Here is an 18,063-nt window from a genome sequence, read left to right on the forward strand (position 1 = left end):
CACACCAGAAATCCACAGTAAGCACTCAGTATTTGTCCCCGTGAACAAACAGCATTATGATAAAATTTCAAGGGTAATGCCAAATTTAGATTGCTTGCCTAAAAATAAATTTTAATTCCAGTGCTAGAGAACTGTAACAAGGCAGACTTAAAGAAAACGCATTTCATTAGACCAGCACTTCCAGCAGCAGTCTTCAGAATACTAGTCTTCAGGAGACAAAGTTACACAGGGCACTTTATACTAGGTCTCTACAAGGACTGCTAGGACTTTTTATTTTTCAAGTATGTAGCATTTCCCAAATTAAGGTGACCTCAAAATCCTTTTTCCACCAACTAAGGAGCTCTGGTAGCATAGTGGTTACGAATCGGGCTGCGAACCGGAAGGTCAGCAGTTCGAAACTACCAGCTGCTCCACAGGAGAAAGATGAGGCGATCTGCTCCCGTAAAGATTTACAGCCTCGGAAACCCTATTCAGGGTCGCTATGGGTCGAAACCGACTCGACGGCACTTAACAACAATCCAGAACTGATTCTAAGGAATATACTTCTTGTTTAGTGCCATCAAGTCAGTTCAGACTCATAGCTACCCTGTATAGGGTTCCAAGGAACAAGTGGTGAGCTTCAATTGCCGACCTTACTGTTCAAATCAACCTTGTAGACCAGTGCATTAACCCAGTGTCAAACAAGGAACACACTAGGCTATATAAAATAAAAACTGAGTAACATTAAATTAGTCCCAAGATAAAATCTGAGATGTTTTAATCTCCTAAAACTGTAGATCGGTTTGAACATGCTAATATACTACTCAGAAATTAAGACTAGAAACAAAAATAAAAAGAACAGAATACTACAAAGAATAGTACTCCAACAAATTTGAAAACCTAAAAGAAATGGAAAAGTGTCTAGAAACATGAGACCTATGTAAACTAACACACACTACTGTAGAAAACTTGAACAGATGTTTAATAGAAGAAAAATAATGATGAGAATCTGCAAAATACCACATACTATGGAAGAACCTGGAAGACATTATGCTAAGTGAAATTATTCGATTGCAATAGGACAGATATTATATGACCATCATTACAAAAAGTCGAGAAAAAACTTTCATTCTATAACAAACTTTCTATGATGGTTACCTGCACTGGGAGGAGAGAATTATTCAATGGGAAGCATGTACGTAGGTGCCTGCTAACTTGGATGAAGGGGAAGGCAGTTGAAAAGGAAGGGAAAGAGAAAATTGCTTTCTTCCCCTTTTTAGGGAGAGGGATTGTCTTATTTTCATATGCTGGAAATGAAACACTGTAAATTTATTTTCTCATTGTTGTTGTGTTGTCTAGTTGGTTCCGACTCACAGCGACCCTGTATAAGGTTCCTGAGGAGCAGCTGGTAAGCTGGAACCACTGACCTTGTGGTTCAAACCGACTTTGCCGTCCAACACATTAACCCAGAGAGCCACCACTAGGAACTATCCCACAAATAAAAAAAAAAGGGGGCGGGGGGAAGTAAAGAAGTAAAAAAAAGGAGAGGGAAAAAAGGCGATTTGGAAATGGGTTGTGGTGATGGCCGTGAACCACTGGGAGTAGGGTTGGTGTGGCTGGATTTTCCATGTAAGAATGGCAAAATGGCAAAAATAAAAAGGATTAAAAATATTTTCATTTTTAAGTTATGTTTGCATAGTAGCTTTCTGTAAATCTGAGTTAGCTTAAATCTGTCAGTACAACCTTTGTTTTGTATTTACTGACTACAAAAAATTACTAGAACAATTGCAACCAAATATCCTTGACAGAATTTTCATGTCTGATAACACCTGGGCCCTGGTGAACATCCAATGAGAGTACTGTATAGCGCTCATCCAAAGAAAATATTTTATTCAAGTTGTCAAAACAAAATCGAGTTACAATGGATTCGAATCAAAGAAAAAAGCCAAGTTAGGATACAGAAATAAATAGTAGTGGAAGTTGACGTCAATGTGTACACTGTAATCAAACAACTGCCTCGTGGGGCACTCTTCCAAGTGCTTCAGAGTCTACCAGGCTAAACCTTTCGCTGCCTTCGCCGCTTTTGCTTTGTTTTTTCCTTTCTTTTTTTCTCGCTTTGCCTTTAGCTTTTTTCTTTGCCGCGGGTTCATCCACACTGGGTACTGTCCATGCTGATCCAGAAGACTCTTCTTGTTTCTCTTAACCTCAGTCTCCATTTTCATGTCATCTGAATAAAGAATGAAAAGACAACTCATGAAGGAGATACCAATCCTGAGACAATACATCAGTGCGCTGAGAATGTCAAAATTCAGTTTGGTATTACAAAAGATTAAAAACCAAAAACTCCCTTAATTGTAGAACGCTGAAAAATCCTTGCAGCACATTCAGTGGAATGCCAGGCACACCTACAACCATGAAAACCACAAAATGAATGTGGCGCTGTAGGATTAGCACTGGACTATTAACCACAAAGTTGGTGGTTCAAACCTACCAGCCACTCCGCTACGCGTCAGAACTGACTCTTAACAATGGCACTTAACAACAAAGACCATCATCTAGGCAGTCAATGTGACATTTTCTAAAGAATATTATCATGACTTTTTTTGGTCTAGTAAAGATTACATAAAAAACAAATATGTGGTTTTGCACTTTAGGGGTAACTTTAGAGTTTGGGGCATATGTGCTTTATAAAAGCATTTCTCACATTGCTAAAGCTAAGTAAGATTAAGCTGAGTCAAGAAGAAAAGTGCTCCACACTTGTAATGGGTATGCATAAGAGTTGCTCAGGGATGGCTGCCCACTTACAATGAAGTGAACTTGCAGGCGTGTGATGGCAGAGACGGTCCAGGGAGAGGACAGGGAGATGCACTGTGAGGCCAGCACACATTTTCTATCAGACAGCACCAGAGAGTCATTTCTCCTGACAAGAGGCTTGTCAGGACACTCAGCACAGCCAGTCTCTGGTCACACCCACTGCCAACCAACCTTAACTATTAGGACCCAGCCAGACCCTTCACAGGAACTCACCATAGTCCTCAAGGCCTTACATCACAGGTCATCTCCACTATCGGAGAGATTACTAAATGGGCAGACCCCTGTCCTCAGTCCTCTTATTCCCCATTTAGATCCTAGAATATTCCAGATATGAAGGGGGCAAGACATTCTCACAGGTAGGAAATGAGGGCATTCTTCTCTAGAGATGATCAACGCAAAAGCCCTACAGGTACTGGAATAGGAGATTACCCAATAAAAGTCACCTGTGGCCTGTCCAATCATTCTACAATGAAGACTACCAGCCTGCAGCTTCTAATCACCATTTAGTCCTTCACTTTTGAATAAAACCAACCAACCAACCATTTAATGATTCCTGAACTATTTGAGCAAAACCACCTCCAATAAAACAAGACCAGGGCCAGGTTGTGGAACAGACCATCAATTGCTCATATGCAAGTTCAGGCTGAAGCTGAAGAAAATTAAAACCAATCTACAAGAGCCAAAATATGACCGTGAACAAATCTCACTGAATTTAGAGATCATCTGAAGAACAGATTTGATGCATTAGACACTAAAGACAGAAGACTAGAAAAGTTGTGGGATGACATCAGGAACATCATCCAGGAAGAAAGCAAAAGGTCATTAAGAAGACAAGAAAGGAATGTGCTCTTTGGTTGTTTAAATTAATATATTTTCTGTGTACATCCTCCACTCTTAACACCCCCTCCCAAAAAAAAAAGGGAATGGAAGCAAATACTGTTGAATGATGATGCATGGAAGAGACTGTAATCATTGCAATGAAACAATGGGGTAAAGCCAATGTTCTCCCATGGAAACTATCACTCACTCCACAATAAAAAAACAAACAAACAAACAAACAAAAAAAACCTTGAAAATTCTACTCCTGCCAAACAAGGATGAAAACCGACAAAATTTAAGATTTTTTTTTAAATTGTTTTGCCATTTTCCAAATAATAAAAGTTTGTTATAGAGCTCTGTTATCAGATCTACATAACTCAACCCCACATTGCAGTAGGTACAGAGAAGCCTGAGAAAATAAGGTTTAATGGAATAGATACACTATAGCATTAGGGGAAATATGTGTGTTTGCACATGTTTGTATTCATTTTGAGGGAAGTAAATGTTTGTGAGTGCATTTATACATTATAAACACACACACATATATATGTTATTGTTGTTGTTATGTGCCATGGAGTCGGTTCCAACTCATAGCAACCCTACACAGGGTTTCCGAGGCTATAAATCTTTACAGGAGCCGAAAGCCTCATCTTTCTCCCGCAGAACAGCTGGTAGTTTCAAACTGCTGACCTTGTGGCTCGCAGCCTGATTTGTAACCACTACATACATACATGTATGTATGTATGTATGTATGTATGTATGTATGTAAGTAAGGAGGTCTAGTAGCGTAGTGGTTATGAATCGGGCTGCTAACTTCAAGGTCAGCAGTTCGAAACTACCAGCGGTTCTGCAAGAGAAAGATGAGGCTTTCTGCTCCCGTAAAGATTTACAGCCTCGGAAACCCTGTGCAGGGTCACTATGAGTCGGAATCGACTTTGGAGCTCTAATGTGGATATAAAATGAGCCATCTTAGAAGCAGGAAGGGGGATGTCACTAACATCAGAGAATATGAGCCAGGAATGAAGTGTGTCCTTTGGACCTAGAGACCCCTGTGTATTGAACCTCCTCCCCTCAGGGACAGAAAGTTGTTATAAAACAGAAGAGTGGCAAAGCACAGGACAGTGGCAGGCTTCCTAGCCCAGGTGCAAGTGAAGCGGAGTGACTTTGGGCAGGAGGCTTCCTTGCATAGGGGGGTGCCTCCAGGTACTTATTGGGGATCTGAATTGCTGACCCTCTAAGCTAGAGACCAGTGTCTCTGGCTGAGGCTTGTGTTGTGTCCTGTACGTACTCTCGGCAGTCCTAAAGAGCTTTGTAATACTGCCTTGGCAGAGAGGTCTGTCTTGTGGCATGCTGAAAGGCTGACTTGACTGGAAGAACTGGGCTCTGACTATGGTGTCTGAGTTCTGTGTGTCAACTGCTATGAATGATCAAACCCAGATGAGAAGAAAGTGCTGTGGGTGGGATGGTTGGCGCCATGTTTTGAAAAATCAACTATACAAGACCGAAAAGAAACACCTACCGAAAAACAAATGAGGCAGGGAGATGCAGGGAAACAGGACAAGTGTCAGCAGGTACCCAGGAAGGAAATGGTAGAATGTTGACACCTTGCAGAGACTGCAGCCAATGTGACAGAACAATGTGTGTATGAATTACTGATGGCAAATCAAGTTTGCTGTATAAACTTTCATCTACAACACATTTTTTAAAAAGACACAAAACACACCAAGAACTCTTAAAATTGAAAAAGACAAAGAACCCAATTTTAAACAATGGGAAAAGAATCTGAATAGAAGGTATGTTGTTGTTAAATGCTGTCGAGTCAATTCCGACCCATAGCAACCTGATATAGGGTTTCCAAGGAGCAGCTGATGAGCTTGAACCACTGATCTTGCAGTTCAAACAACACTGCAGTCTGACGCACTAGCCCACAGCACCACACCAGAAGATATAGAGGGTCAATAAACTGCTCAACATCATTAGCTGCTATTGTTGTTAGTTGCTGTTGAGTAGGCTCCAACTCATGGTAACCTTATGTATACCACAACGAAATGGTACTTGGTCTTGCACTGTATTCATAATCATTGCTATGCTTAAATCTATTCTTTAGTGGCTGTTCATTAGTCACTGAGGAAATGAAAATCAAAACCACATGAGTGGGGGGAGGGGGAAGTGTAGAGGACGGGGTTCTAGGATATACCCTTTGGTCGGAAGATGATGCATGGAAGGGATTGGAACCATGGCAATGAAATGATATACAATGGAATGAATGTAAAACTTAAGTTCTCTCATGTAAACTATCATATAATTCACAATAAAACATTAAAAAAAAAAAACACATGAGTTACCACTTCATACCTTCTGAGTTGGCTGCTAAACGATCTACAAAGGAGCTCTGATAGCATCGTGGTTACAAGTCAAGCTGCTAACCTCAAGGTCAGCAGTTCTAAACTACCAGCCGTTCCGCGGGAGAAAGATGAGGCTTTCTGCTCCCATAAAGATTTACAGCCTCGGAAACTCTACACAGGGCTGCTATGAGTTGGAACCAACTCCACAGCATACAACCACCAACCACCACCATACCATCTGCCATATTTTTTAGAGTCCAGGTATGGCGCTGTAGATTAATGTGCTAGACTGTAAGGTTGGTTTGAACTGCAAGTTTGGCAGTTCAGGTTACCAGTCGCTCCCCGGAAACCTATACAGGGCCACTATGAGTCAGAATCAACTCAACAGAACTTAACAACAAAAAACCCCTGAAAATGACCAGTGTGGATAAGGACACAGAGAACCTGGAAGTCTTATACACTGCTCAGAAAATATTGCTACTCTGGTTACAGTTCATACATACATGAGTTTATTACAAACAAAACATGTTTCAACGTGTCTCTGCAATCAGTGGATGGCTACAAACAAGTTTTCTCAGTAATATACTTCTCTTACTTGTTAGGTGCCATTAAAAACATTTTAAAAGAATACTTTTTGTGCTACAAAAGAATAGGATCTTAAAACCAGGACAATATCAAAAATTTAACAAAATCCGAGCGGGTATCTTCCAGATCACTGAAGCTTTGCAAAACATTTACAGGAATGCCACCCCATGTAAATCAAGTTTTTAGATGGAGCAAGCATTTTAAGGAAGATTAAGAAAGACCTCAAAGACAACAGAGCAGAGCAGAGAGGTAACTCAGAAGGTTACGATAAACTGTTTTTTTGGAATTTCAAAAGGTAATCTTGATAGAATTTCTTGAAGAACACAGAATGATTATTGGGTTTATTATTAAACAGAACTATACAAGGGAGCTTTCAAAAGTCCATGAAAAAATTCCATGATCTTTAAATTACATTTTTACATGAACTTTCTGAAGGCCCCTCATACATTCCAAGGCTTTAGTGGGGAGATGAGGCTATTTCTCAATTATGCCTACTTTTCAAAGAAAAAGAGATAAGAGAGCTTTTTATAATTTTGTATTAGTGTGAGGCAGCAGAGGATTGGAATGGGAAGAGAAAACAAGAAATGGACATCCTGAAGAATGGGAAGGAAACTTTTAGGATTGGAAGGTTGAAGAATACTGTTTTCTTCCATGAGAAGAGCAACTAAATATATATACCTTAAGAAATTGATTGGGAGCTGGCAGTGCCTAATTCAGTGTACTGCCTAGCTGATGTATTAGCATGTGAAAGCCAAAGAAACTTTTCTACTGAAATTAGCATCACATACCACCTCAAATTGTGTAATTAAGACACAGAAGTTCCTGTTGTTATTGTTAAGTGCTATGAGGCACAGCGGGTGGGTTTAAAAGGCCAACTTTGTGATTTGCAGTCCAGTGCTGATCTTACAGCGCCATACCAGAAGTCCACAGAGGTTCCTAGAAACAGTCAAAAGCAAATACAGCAAAAAAGCAAAAGCCTACAATTTTAAAGATAACAGTCTCGGAATTCCTAGAGTGGGAACTAGATCACGCAGAGGGTAAAATGAAGAAAGACCTTCCATCCTGCCCAAATGCAGCCTGAAATATGAACCTTTCCAACCACGTTGTGTCTAGGTCAGTCTATTCCTGTAGTATAGCTATGCCGAGACATGAGACATGTAAGTGCCAAAGTCTATCTACCCTGAAGGATTCAAAACATGCCTAGTCTCATGAAGTGGCTTTAATATAGTTCAGCATAGACTGTCTAGCAGTACAAGCCTTCAAAGAATTAAAATGTGGGTACGGCAGGAAGAGCTTTGTAGGGTAGTATTTGGGAGTGAAGGAAAGTCAAAAAGGGAAAAAGTTACAAAAAGGAAAATTATAGAATTATACATGTTATTTGTGTATAAAAAAGGGATTCAAAAAGTTTGTGGAAAAGTTCCACTGTCTTTCAATTCCATTTTTCCACACACTTTTTGAAGTTCCCTCATACAGCAAAACAAATGAACTCACCTTCATCATTGTTCACCTCACATTGCATTTTCTCTGGGCAATGCTTGGGTACCACAACAGTTGCTATCTCTTGAACATCTTTCATTAAAACATCACCATCTACTTTGAGAATGTTTTTAAGTCTGCTGAGCTCCTTTGGGGCATTCTTTTTTCTCTTCTCAGCACGCATCTTCCTTTTCCACTTACTCCGTAAGCTTTTAGCCATGTTTTAACTAGACTTCACAAAAATACACAGACAAAACATGTAATTACTACCCAAACAGAAAAGGACAAAATCCTTGGAAAACCAAAGGGCAGGTAAAACACTGTTTATGATTTATGATGATTCCATGTACAATTTATGTTAGGATCAACATGGCAAGTACAGTCACTAAGTAACTTCCTGCTTCCTGTGTCACACTGGCAAACTAAAAATCAAGCCAATTGTGAAAGCTCTGAGTTTCCTTAGAACATGCAGAAATTTAATTTCTCCAGAAATGCAAAGCATCAGCTTACATTTATACAACAGCTTGCTTACAAGTTACAAAATGCTTTTATAAACATCATCTTTAAACAAAATCATGATTTTCCCCAAGCTTACCCTTCCCCCACACCCCAGTCTTTCTCATTATTTATCTCCAAACCAACATGGTGCGGCATGCAAGGATAAGCACTGGACTACTAACCAAAAGGTCAGCTGTTCAAACCCTACACAGGGTCGCTATGAGTCAGGAACAACTGGATGGCACCATAACAACAAGCCAAGCTATTTTAAACTTGTCTGATTCTGCTCTTTTCTCTCCAACTCTGGGTCCCAGGCCCAAATTCCACATCAGGTGATTAGTGTAAGCTTTTCAAAGCCCTCTTTAACTCTAATCTACTCTCCAGCACCAGCCCCAAGATCCAACTACATAAGAAACAAAGTCCACATATGTCCACCTCAGTACTTTTACATCTGTTGTGCCTGTACCTGGGACTGCTCTTCCTAATGCACAAGCACTCCATCAATCAGTGTGAAATAAACGCCACCACTTCAGAGAGGGATTCTCTTCTAGCAATCTGTAAACTACCCTCTCCTCATCTACAAATAATCGGTTGCTGTTTTTTTAAATCTTATGCAAGGCGCTCTGGTAGTGTTGTTGTTCTTGTTAAGTACCGTGGAGTCCCTTAGACTCAGTGACCCTGCACAGGGTTTCCGAGGCTGTAAATCTTTACCGGAGCAGAACGCCTCATCTTTCTCCCGCAGAACCGCTAGTAGTTTCGAACTGCTGACCTTTCGGTTGGCAGCCCGACTAGTAAAGTGGTTATGAATCGGGCTCGGCACATAATCACCACCACCACGTTATTGTTGTTGTTAAGCACCATCGAGTTGGTACCGACTCATAGCGACCTTATGCACAGCAGAACAAAAAACACTGCCGGATCCTGGGCCAACCTCACTACTGTTGCCATCGATGCTGCCACTTGGCCAATACATCTCGTTGAGGGGGGGGGAGGGGGAGGGAGGGTTCCTCTTTTTCTCTGACCCTCCACCTTACCAAATATGATATCCTTCTCCAGTGACTCCTCCTGACAATATGTCCGAAGTATGAGAGACTAAGTTTGGCCATCTTGGCCTCCAAGGAGCACTCTGGCTGCACCTCTTCCAAAACGGATCCATACTACGTGCTAAATCTAAAACTATCTAGTTTTAGGCTTCCTTTTGGATCCACGACGGCAGGGACTAAGTAGGTACTAAGTGGACCTTGTTCACAGTTGAATCCCCCAATGTATTGTTGTTAAGTGCTGCAGACTGATTCCAACTCATAGCGACTCTGTATAGGGTTTCCAAGGAGCTGCTGGTGGGTTTGAACTGCCGCCCTTGTGGTTCGCAGTCCAGTGTTGCTGCTTGTTGTTGTTAAGTGCTGTTGAGCCGGTTCCGACACATAGCGACCTGTATAGGGTTTCTGAGGAGCCGCTGATGAGCTTGAACCGCCGGCCTTGCAGTTCAAACGGCTTTGCAGTCTAACGCATTAACCCACGGCGCCACACCAGGACTCCCCAGTGCCGCTAGCGCTTTGCAAATAGCAAAGGAATAAAATTATTTGCAGAATGCATAGTTAAAAATCAAACTTCTTGAGTGACATTTTTTTCGACGGCAGCAACTAGAGTTACTCTGCTCTTTGCCTACAACAAACGAAGCCCCATGAGGGACTAAGAATGAAGGGCTGCGAGGAGCAACACTGTTACGCTCTGGAGTCCTGGTGTGACGCCGGATAAGCACTGGGCAGCTAGCCACACACTCGGCATTTCATGGGTTAATGCGCCAGACTGCAAAGCCGTTTGAACTGCAAGGTCGGCAGTTCAAGCTCACCGGCTGCTCCTCGGAAACTCTAATACAGGGTCGCTATGGGTCGGAACCGACTCGACGGCAATTCACAACACACAAAAATAGTCCTTGGAAGCCCTATGCAGGATCGCAAAGAGTCCGGAACCAACTCGACAGCACTTAACCTGAGTCGGAAACGACTCGATGGCATTTAACAAGTAGCTGGAAGGTTGGAAGTTTAAACCCACTCAGAAGTACCCAAGAACGCAGGTGAGGTGAAAGTTCACGTTCAGTGAAACAGTGCTTACATTAAGTTCACATCATAAAAACTCTACAGAGCATTTCTACTCTGCACACCTGTGATCTGAATCAATTTCATGACCACTAACAATAGCAGACAACCCTGAAGGCAGGGGTTTAACAAGAGCTCTGGAAACCCGAGCACTGGCCGCTCTCGGGAATCCCGCGATCTTGAGAGAGGGCTGCCTCTCGGCACCAAGCTAGGCTCAGAGGGGGACGAGGCTTGAGACGACATATTCTATATACAGCAGAATAGAGTCCCTAGTCCCACGACCAACTAGACCCAAAAGATTCTTAACTCACCTGAGAAGCCTTGCAAACACATGCAGCATTGAGAACACGCCGACCGGAAGTTCTGTACTTCCGTCTTCCGGGCAGACCCCGCCTTCAGCGGGCGCGCTGCACGCCGGGAGTACTCGGAGTGGCTGGGGATCCGGAAACGGACCGGATGGGAACTCAGAGCTGAGGTTTTGATATTACACCCGACGTTACCGTTCTCCAGATACTCCTGGCTCTTGTTAGATGGGATCGTCTAAAGCCACGGTGTTCTAGCGGCAGGGTTGTGATGTTGATTTTAGGGTTTCCAAAGAGCTGCTGGTGGGCTTGAACCGTCGAGTTTGTGGTTAGCGGAATCGAGTGCTTATCCTCCAGTGCCGCACCAGGACAATTAATCTTTATTTGTTGTACTTGGTACTTGTTACGTGTTACGTGCTGTGGAGTTGGTTCCGACTCAACAGCGACCCTGTCTGTCTAGGGTTTCCGAGGTAGCATATTGTTTACGAATCGGGCTGCGAACCTCAGGGTCAGCAGTTGTTACGTGGGAGAAAGATGAGGCTTTCTGCTCCTGTAAAGATTTACCACCTCGAAAACCCAGTATAGGGTCAGTATAAGTGGTAACTGACTCCATGGCACGTAACAACAACAAATCTTTGCGGGAGCAGATGTCTCATCTTTCTCCCTCTGGACTGCTGGTGGGCTTGAACCACCGACCTTGTGTTTCACAGTGCTGTGGTCTCCTTCCCCTTTCTTGAAAGCCCTTAAGTTTTCCCAATTCCGATGATGGTTTTATGGGTGTGTATGCTCATCAGTCGCTCCTTGGAAACCCTATTCTGGGTCACTATGGGTTGGAACAGCTATGGTAATACACTTAACAACAGTGTGTTACATAACCGTGGTTCCAGAACCGCAAGTCTGTGAACCGCAAGTCTGACTGCACCAGTGACGCTGCTCCTGCAAAGATTTACACCCTGGTAAACCTCTGCAGGGTCATAGAATTGGAACCCACTCGACGGCATAACATGTATTTTTAAAACTTACCAAATTGTGCACTTTAAATATATGCACTTTGTTGCATGTTGGTTATACTTAATAAAGCTATTAACCAAACCAGTCCGTACCCAAATAGAAAATTTTCCAATCTCAAAGAAAAGGTCAAATAATAAAATGATCAACTAATTCAATTCAATCGGTGTTTAGCTGGCTGATTATTTACTGTGTACTGGACAGTGCTATGTCTAGGACAGTTATCCTAGGTGATGGTCACACTGGTCACAAACATCATCAATGTTATTATTTTACATATTCAATCAAAAGCAAAGGCCTTGGAAGTAGACAGGTTTGTGGTGTGTATTTTTGACTCCCAAAGTTAGTTGTGATTACTTTGGCTGAGTAATGAATGTCTCAGAGCCTGGATTTTCTTGTCCATAAAAATATTAGTTACCTAGATAAGTAACCTCAACACTCCTCTATCAGTTTGTGTACTGTGGTGGCTTACCTGTTGCTGTGATGCTGAAAGTTATCTTCTGGCATTTTACATACCAACAGGGTCACCCAATGGAGTCCTGGTGTGGTGCTGTAGGATAAGCACTGGACTGCAAGGTCGATGGTTCACATTTACCAGCTGCTCCTTGGAAACTATACAGGGTTGTTAAGAGTCGGAACCGACTTGATGGCACTTAATTTTGAAGTCCTGGTGTGGCGCTGTTGGATGAAGCACTGGACCACAAGGGCTGTTTGAACCAAAAGGTCAGTGGTTCAAACTCACCAGTTCTCCTTGGAAATCCTATACAGGGTCACTATGAGTCAGAACCAACTTGATGACACTTAACTTACTCGACACTTAACAACAACAACAGGCTCCGCCATGGTGGACAGGTTTCAGCAGACCTTCCAGAGTAAGGCAGTCTAGGAAGAAAGGGAAACAGACCACTTCCAAAAGTTTAGTCACTGAAAACCTTATAAATAGCAGTGGATCATTGTCAGATATAGTGCCAGAAGATGAAAATATAAATAGCACCAGAATATTCCCAAATAAAGTACCAGAAGATGAGTCCCTCAAATTGTAAGTGACTCAAAATATGTCTGGGTCAAAGCTGACTCCTCAAAGTAGAGTTGACCATGATGATGCGAATGGAGTGAAGCTTTCAGGACCTTCATTTGCTCATGGGGCACAACTCAAGATAAGGAGAAACAGCTGCAAACATCCATTAATAATCAGCATGGAACATAAAAAGTATGAATCTAGGAAAATTAAAAATTTGTCCAAATGGAATAGAACACATAAAGGTTTATGTCCTAGGCATTAATGAGCTGAAATGGACTGATATTGGCAATTTTGAATCTGACATTCACATCGTTTACTATGCTAGGAACAACAAACTGAAGAGGAATGGGTAGCATGCATCAGCAAAAAGAACATTTCAAGGTCCATCTTGAAGTACAATGCTGTCTGTGATAGGATAGTATCTATACCCCTACAAGGATAAACAACCTCTTAGCCACCCTGTAGAGGGTTTCCAAGGAGTGGCTGGTAAATTTGAACCACTGACCTTATGGTCCAGTGTTTATCCGACTGGTCTCCTATTATTCAAATTTATGCACCAACCACTAAAGCCAGTGCTAATGACACTGAAGAATTCTACCAACTCTTTCAGTCTGAAATTGATCAAACTTGCAATCAAGATGTACTAATCATTATTGGTAGTTTGAATACAAACAAGTTAAAAACAAACAAAAGGTTCAGTAGTTGGAAAATACGTGGGAAGACATTAAGAACATTAGACAGAAAAAAGCAAAAGGTCATGTAAGACAGGAAAGAAAGAAAAGTCCAAAATGGATGTCAGAAGAGACTCTGAAACTTGCCCTCCTGCATAGAGATGCTAAAGGAAATAGAAGATATGAGGAAGTTAAAGAGCTGAACAGAAATTTCAAAGGGCAACTCAAGAAGACAAAGTCAAATATTATAGTGAAATATGCAAAGACCTAGAGTTAGAAAATCAAAAGGGAGAACACTTTCAGTATTCCTCAAGAAGAAATAACTGGAGGAAAAAATTCAAGCCTCAACTTTAATATTGAAGGATTACATGGACAAAATACTGCATAATGCAGAAAGCATCAAAAGAAGATGGAAGGTATACACAGAATCACAGTACCAAAAAGAAATAAATGGTCGATGTTCATCCATTTAAACAGGTAGCATATGATCAAGAACCGATGGTATTAAAGGAAGAAGTTCAAGCTGCACTGAAAGTATGGGCTAAAAACAAGTTTCCAGGAATTGCCAGAATACAAACTGAAATATTTCAACAAACAAATGCAGCACTTGAGACACTCACTCATCTCTGCCAAGAAATTTGGAAAACAGCTACCTGACGAATCAATTGGCCCATTCCAAAGAGAGATGACCCAACGGGATGCAGAAATCATAAAACAATATCATTAATATCACATGCAAGTAAAATTTTGCTGAAAATAATTCAAAATTGGCTGCAGCAGTACATCGATAAGGGAACTGCCAGAAACTCAAACCATATTTAGAAGAGTACCTAAAACTAGGGATATCATTGCTAACATCAGATGGATCTTGGCTGAAAGCAGAAAATACCAGAAAGATGTTTACTTTATTGATTACACAAAGGCTGTGTGGCTCATAACAAGCAAAGGATAACATTGTGAAGAATGGGTATTTCAAAACACTTGATTGTGCTCATGAGCAGCTTATATACAGACCAAGAAGCAGTCATTCAAAAAGAACAAGGGGATAATGAATGGTGTCAATCAGGAAAGGTGTGTGCCAGAGCTATAGTCTTTCATTATACTTATTTAATCTGTATGCTGAGCAAATAATCTGAGAAGCTGGATTATATGAAGAAAAGTGTGGCATCAGGATTGGAGGAAGACTCATTAAAAACCTGTGATATGTAGATGATACAACCTTGCTAGGTGAAAGCCAAGAGGACTTAAAATACTTACTGATGAAGATTAAAGACCACAGTTTAGGGTATGGGTTGCGTCTCAATGTAAAGAAAACGAAAATCCTCACCACTGGACCAGTAAATAACATCATGAGAAATGAAGAAAAGATTGAAGTTGTCAAAGACTTCATTTTGCTCGAGTCAGCCATCAACACTCATGGAAGCAGCAGTTAAGAAATCAAACAACACATTGCACAAACAACACAAGACCTTTCGAAAGTGTTAAAGAGCAAAGATCAGTTTGAGGACTAAGATGTGCCTGACTCAAGCCATGACATTTTCCGTTGCCTCATATGCATGTGAAAGTTGGACAATGAAGAAGGAAGACTGTAGAATTGATGCATTTGAGTTATGGTGCTGGAGAAGAATGTTGAATGTACTATAGACTGCCAGAAGAGCAAACAAACCTGTGTTGAAAGAAGTACAGCCAGAGTGCTCCTTAGAAGTCAAGATGGCAAGAGTTTATCTCTAAACTTGGGGCATATTATCAGGAAGGAGCAGTCCCTGAAAAAGGACATTATGCTTGCTAGAGTGTCAGAGAATAAGAGGAAGATCCCCACCCCCAACTCCCAACGAGATGGACTGATACCGTGGCAGCAGCAATGGACTCTGGTGTAACAATGAGGATGGCAGAGGACTAGAGAGTGTTTCATTCTGTTGTGCATAGATAGGGTCATTAAGAGTTGGAAGCGAACAAGAAGGTTGTTGTTGCTGTTAAATACCATGAAGTCGGTTTTAACTCATAGTTACCCTACACAAGGTTACAGGAGCAGAAAGCCTCATCTTTCTCACATGGAACAGCTGGTAGTTTCGAACTTCCAACCTTGAGGTTAGCAGCCCAATCCGTAACCACTACGCTACCAGAGCTTCTTGACCAAGAAGGTAGGTTACCTCAAATAGCTGTCTTACCACCATTTTTACATCGTAGTTGTAAGCACATAGCTTACAACCCTGCAATGCCTCTTAGCGGTATATTCTAGAGATTTACAATGTTTACTAAAAGGCAGGAAACAAATTTTTAATGAGAGCTTTGTTAATTGCTAAGGAGTTCTGGTGGCACATGGGATAAACCCTGAGCTGCAAACGAAGAAAGACCCAGTGATCTGAATTAATCCAAATCAAACCAAATCCGCTATCACGGAGACTATTCCAACTCATAGTGACTATCAGAGGACAAGTGCCCCATAGGATTACTGAGGCTATAAATCTTTTACAGAAGCAGACTGCTGCATCTTTCTACCAGGAGCGGATGGTGGGTGGGAGCTGCCAACTTTCCTGTTAGCAGCCTAATACTTGACCCACTATGCCACCAGCTCTCCTTTCCATAAATACTTCAGCCTAGAAAACCCATGAAGCCATTCTACTCTGTCACATGACATTGCTATGAGTCCAAAACCCACTTAATGGTACTTAACAACAGTTCATTCCTGTCTAGCTGCTAGTAGAGAGTTCTTGAGCAGGAAGTGAGTATCTTTTTTCTTTAAATTTTTGTCTTTTAAGAAACCAAGCGCAGTATCAAAATTATTCAATTCAGTACATGTTGTTTTGTTTTTTTAAAAAGGCCAAAAAAAAAAAAATTCACATATTTAAAAAATAAAAGTATGCTTGGAAAACTGGATTCTTTAAATAGGGGATTGAATCTTATAGAGGAAGTAGATTTTTACATTACATGTTAACCATGTATCTGTCTTTCAAATTAGAATTTAGCCACCTCTCCCAAAAATTAATTCCCAAGGAGCTCTGGTTGCATAGTGGTTTTGAATCGGGCTGTGAACCTTAAGGTCAGCAGTTCAAAACTGCCAGCTGTTCTGTGGGAGAAAGATGAGGCTTTCTGCTCCCGTAAAGATTTACAGCCTTGGAAACCCTGTACGGGGTCGCTATGAGTCGGTGCTGATTCCACGGCACATAACCACCACCACCACCACCACCACCCAAAAATACATATTCCATTTGAAATAGAGCTCAATTTTAGATAGTCTAAATTAACTATGTCTTGCTAAACATACCAGATCAAGGCTTTTGAATAATTGGCATCAGAAGGAAAAATTACTTACCTATTGTGAAAATGTCATGTTTTAAGAATAGAAACCATTACTAATGCTGCAAAGGAATCCTGGTGTGGTGCTTAGGATAAGCACTGGATCACAAGGTCGATTTGAACTGCAAGTCTGTGCTTCAAACCCACTAGCTGCTCCTCGGAAATCCTGTAGTCATTATAAGTCGGAACCAACTTGACAGCACTTAACATTAATGCCGTATAAGTCTTTAAATTGGTAAAGAGCAAAGATATCATTTTGAGGACTAAGGTACACCTGACTTAATCCATGCTAATTTTCATTCGCCTCATATACATGTAAAAGTTGGACAAGTAAGACCCTAGAAGAGTCGATGCATTTGGTTATAGTGTTGGAGAAAATATTAAAAGTAACATAGACCTGCCAGAACAAACAACTCTTATCTTGTAAGAAATAAAGCCAGAATGGCTCCTTAGAGGCCACGAGGGTGAGACTTTGTCTCTCATACTTTGGGCATTTTTATCAGTAGGGAAACAGTCCCTGGAGAAGGACTTCATACTTGGTAAGTGGAGGGACAGTGAAAAAGAGGAATACCCTAGCCAGGTAGATTGACACAGTGGCGGCAGCACTGGACTCAAACGTAGCACCAACTGTGAGGATGGGCAGGACCGGGCAGTGTTTCATTCTGTTGTGCATAGGGTCGCTAGGAATCGAAACCTGCTTGACAGCACCTAACAACAATGCTTTACAAAGCTGAATTGTGCTCTGCTCTATTAAAGAAAAAAAGGGGAAAAAATTAACTTATGTCCCTCATCAGTTTGTATAAAAGCAGTTCTTACAGAAGAAATAGTTTTAGTGCATTTGTTGTTAGCTACCATTGAGTCCGTCTGACTCATGGTAATACCAGACACAATGGAATAAAATATTTTCCTCATGATTTGTGGTGACCCACAGGGTTTTCATTGGCTGATTTTCTTACAGGTAAATTACCAAGCCTTGCTTCTTAGTCCATGCTGAAACATGATCAACATCAAAGCAGCATGCAAGCTTCTATTAACAGCGGGGTGGTGGCTGGAATTGAGCCCAGGTCTCCTGTATTGAAGGTGAAGATTCTATCACTGAGCCACCACTGATCCCTTGTCATTATTGAGTGCCGGTGAATTGGTTTCAACTCA

General features: G+C 41.4%; 1 protein-coding gene across 1 annotated transcript; it reads right to left on the reverse strand.

The window, feature by feature from the left end:
• Positions 1–2,027: 2,027 nt before the first annotated feature.
• LLPH (LLP homolog, long-term synaptic facilitation (Aplysia)) lies at positions 2,028–8,238 on the reverse strand. The gene is made up of 2 exons (XM_006859525.1): positions 8,034–8,238; positions 2,028–2,206 (listed from the first exon to the last, which is right to left on the reverse strand). The coding sequence occupies exons 1-2, from the start codon at positions 8,236–8,238 to the stop codon at positions 2,028–2,030; spliced, it is 384 nt and encodes a 127-aa protein (XP_006859587.1).
• Positions 8,239–18,063: the final 9,825 nt, after the last annotated feature.

Source organism: Chrysochloris asiatica, unplaced genomic scaffold (genome assembly GCF_000296735.1).
Source record: "Chrysochloris asiatica unplaced genomic scaffold, ChrAsi1.0 scaffold00033, whole genome shotgun sequence".
Taxonomy (NCBI): Eukaryota; Metazoa; Chordata; class Mammalia; order Afrosoricida; family Chrysochloridae; genus Chrysochloris; species Chrysochloris asiatica.

Coding starts and splice junctions, on each gene's coding strand:
- LLPH (XM_006859525.1), bottom strand. CDS start 8,238: ATGGCTAAAAGCTTACGGAGTAAGTGGAAAAGGAAGATGCGTGCTGAG. Junction 2,207..8,033: donor TGAGGTGAACAATGATGAAG/GTGAGTTCATTT, acceptor TTCTTTATTCAG/ATGACATGAAAATGGAGACT.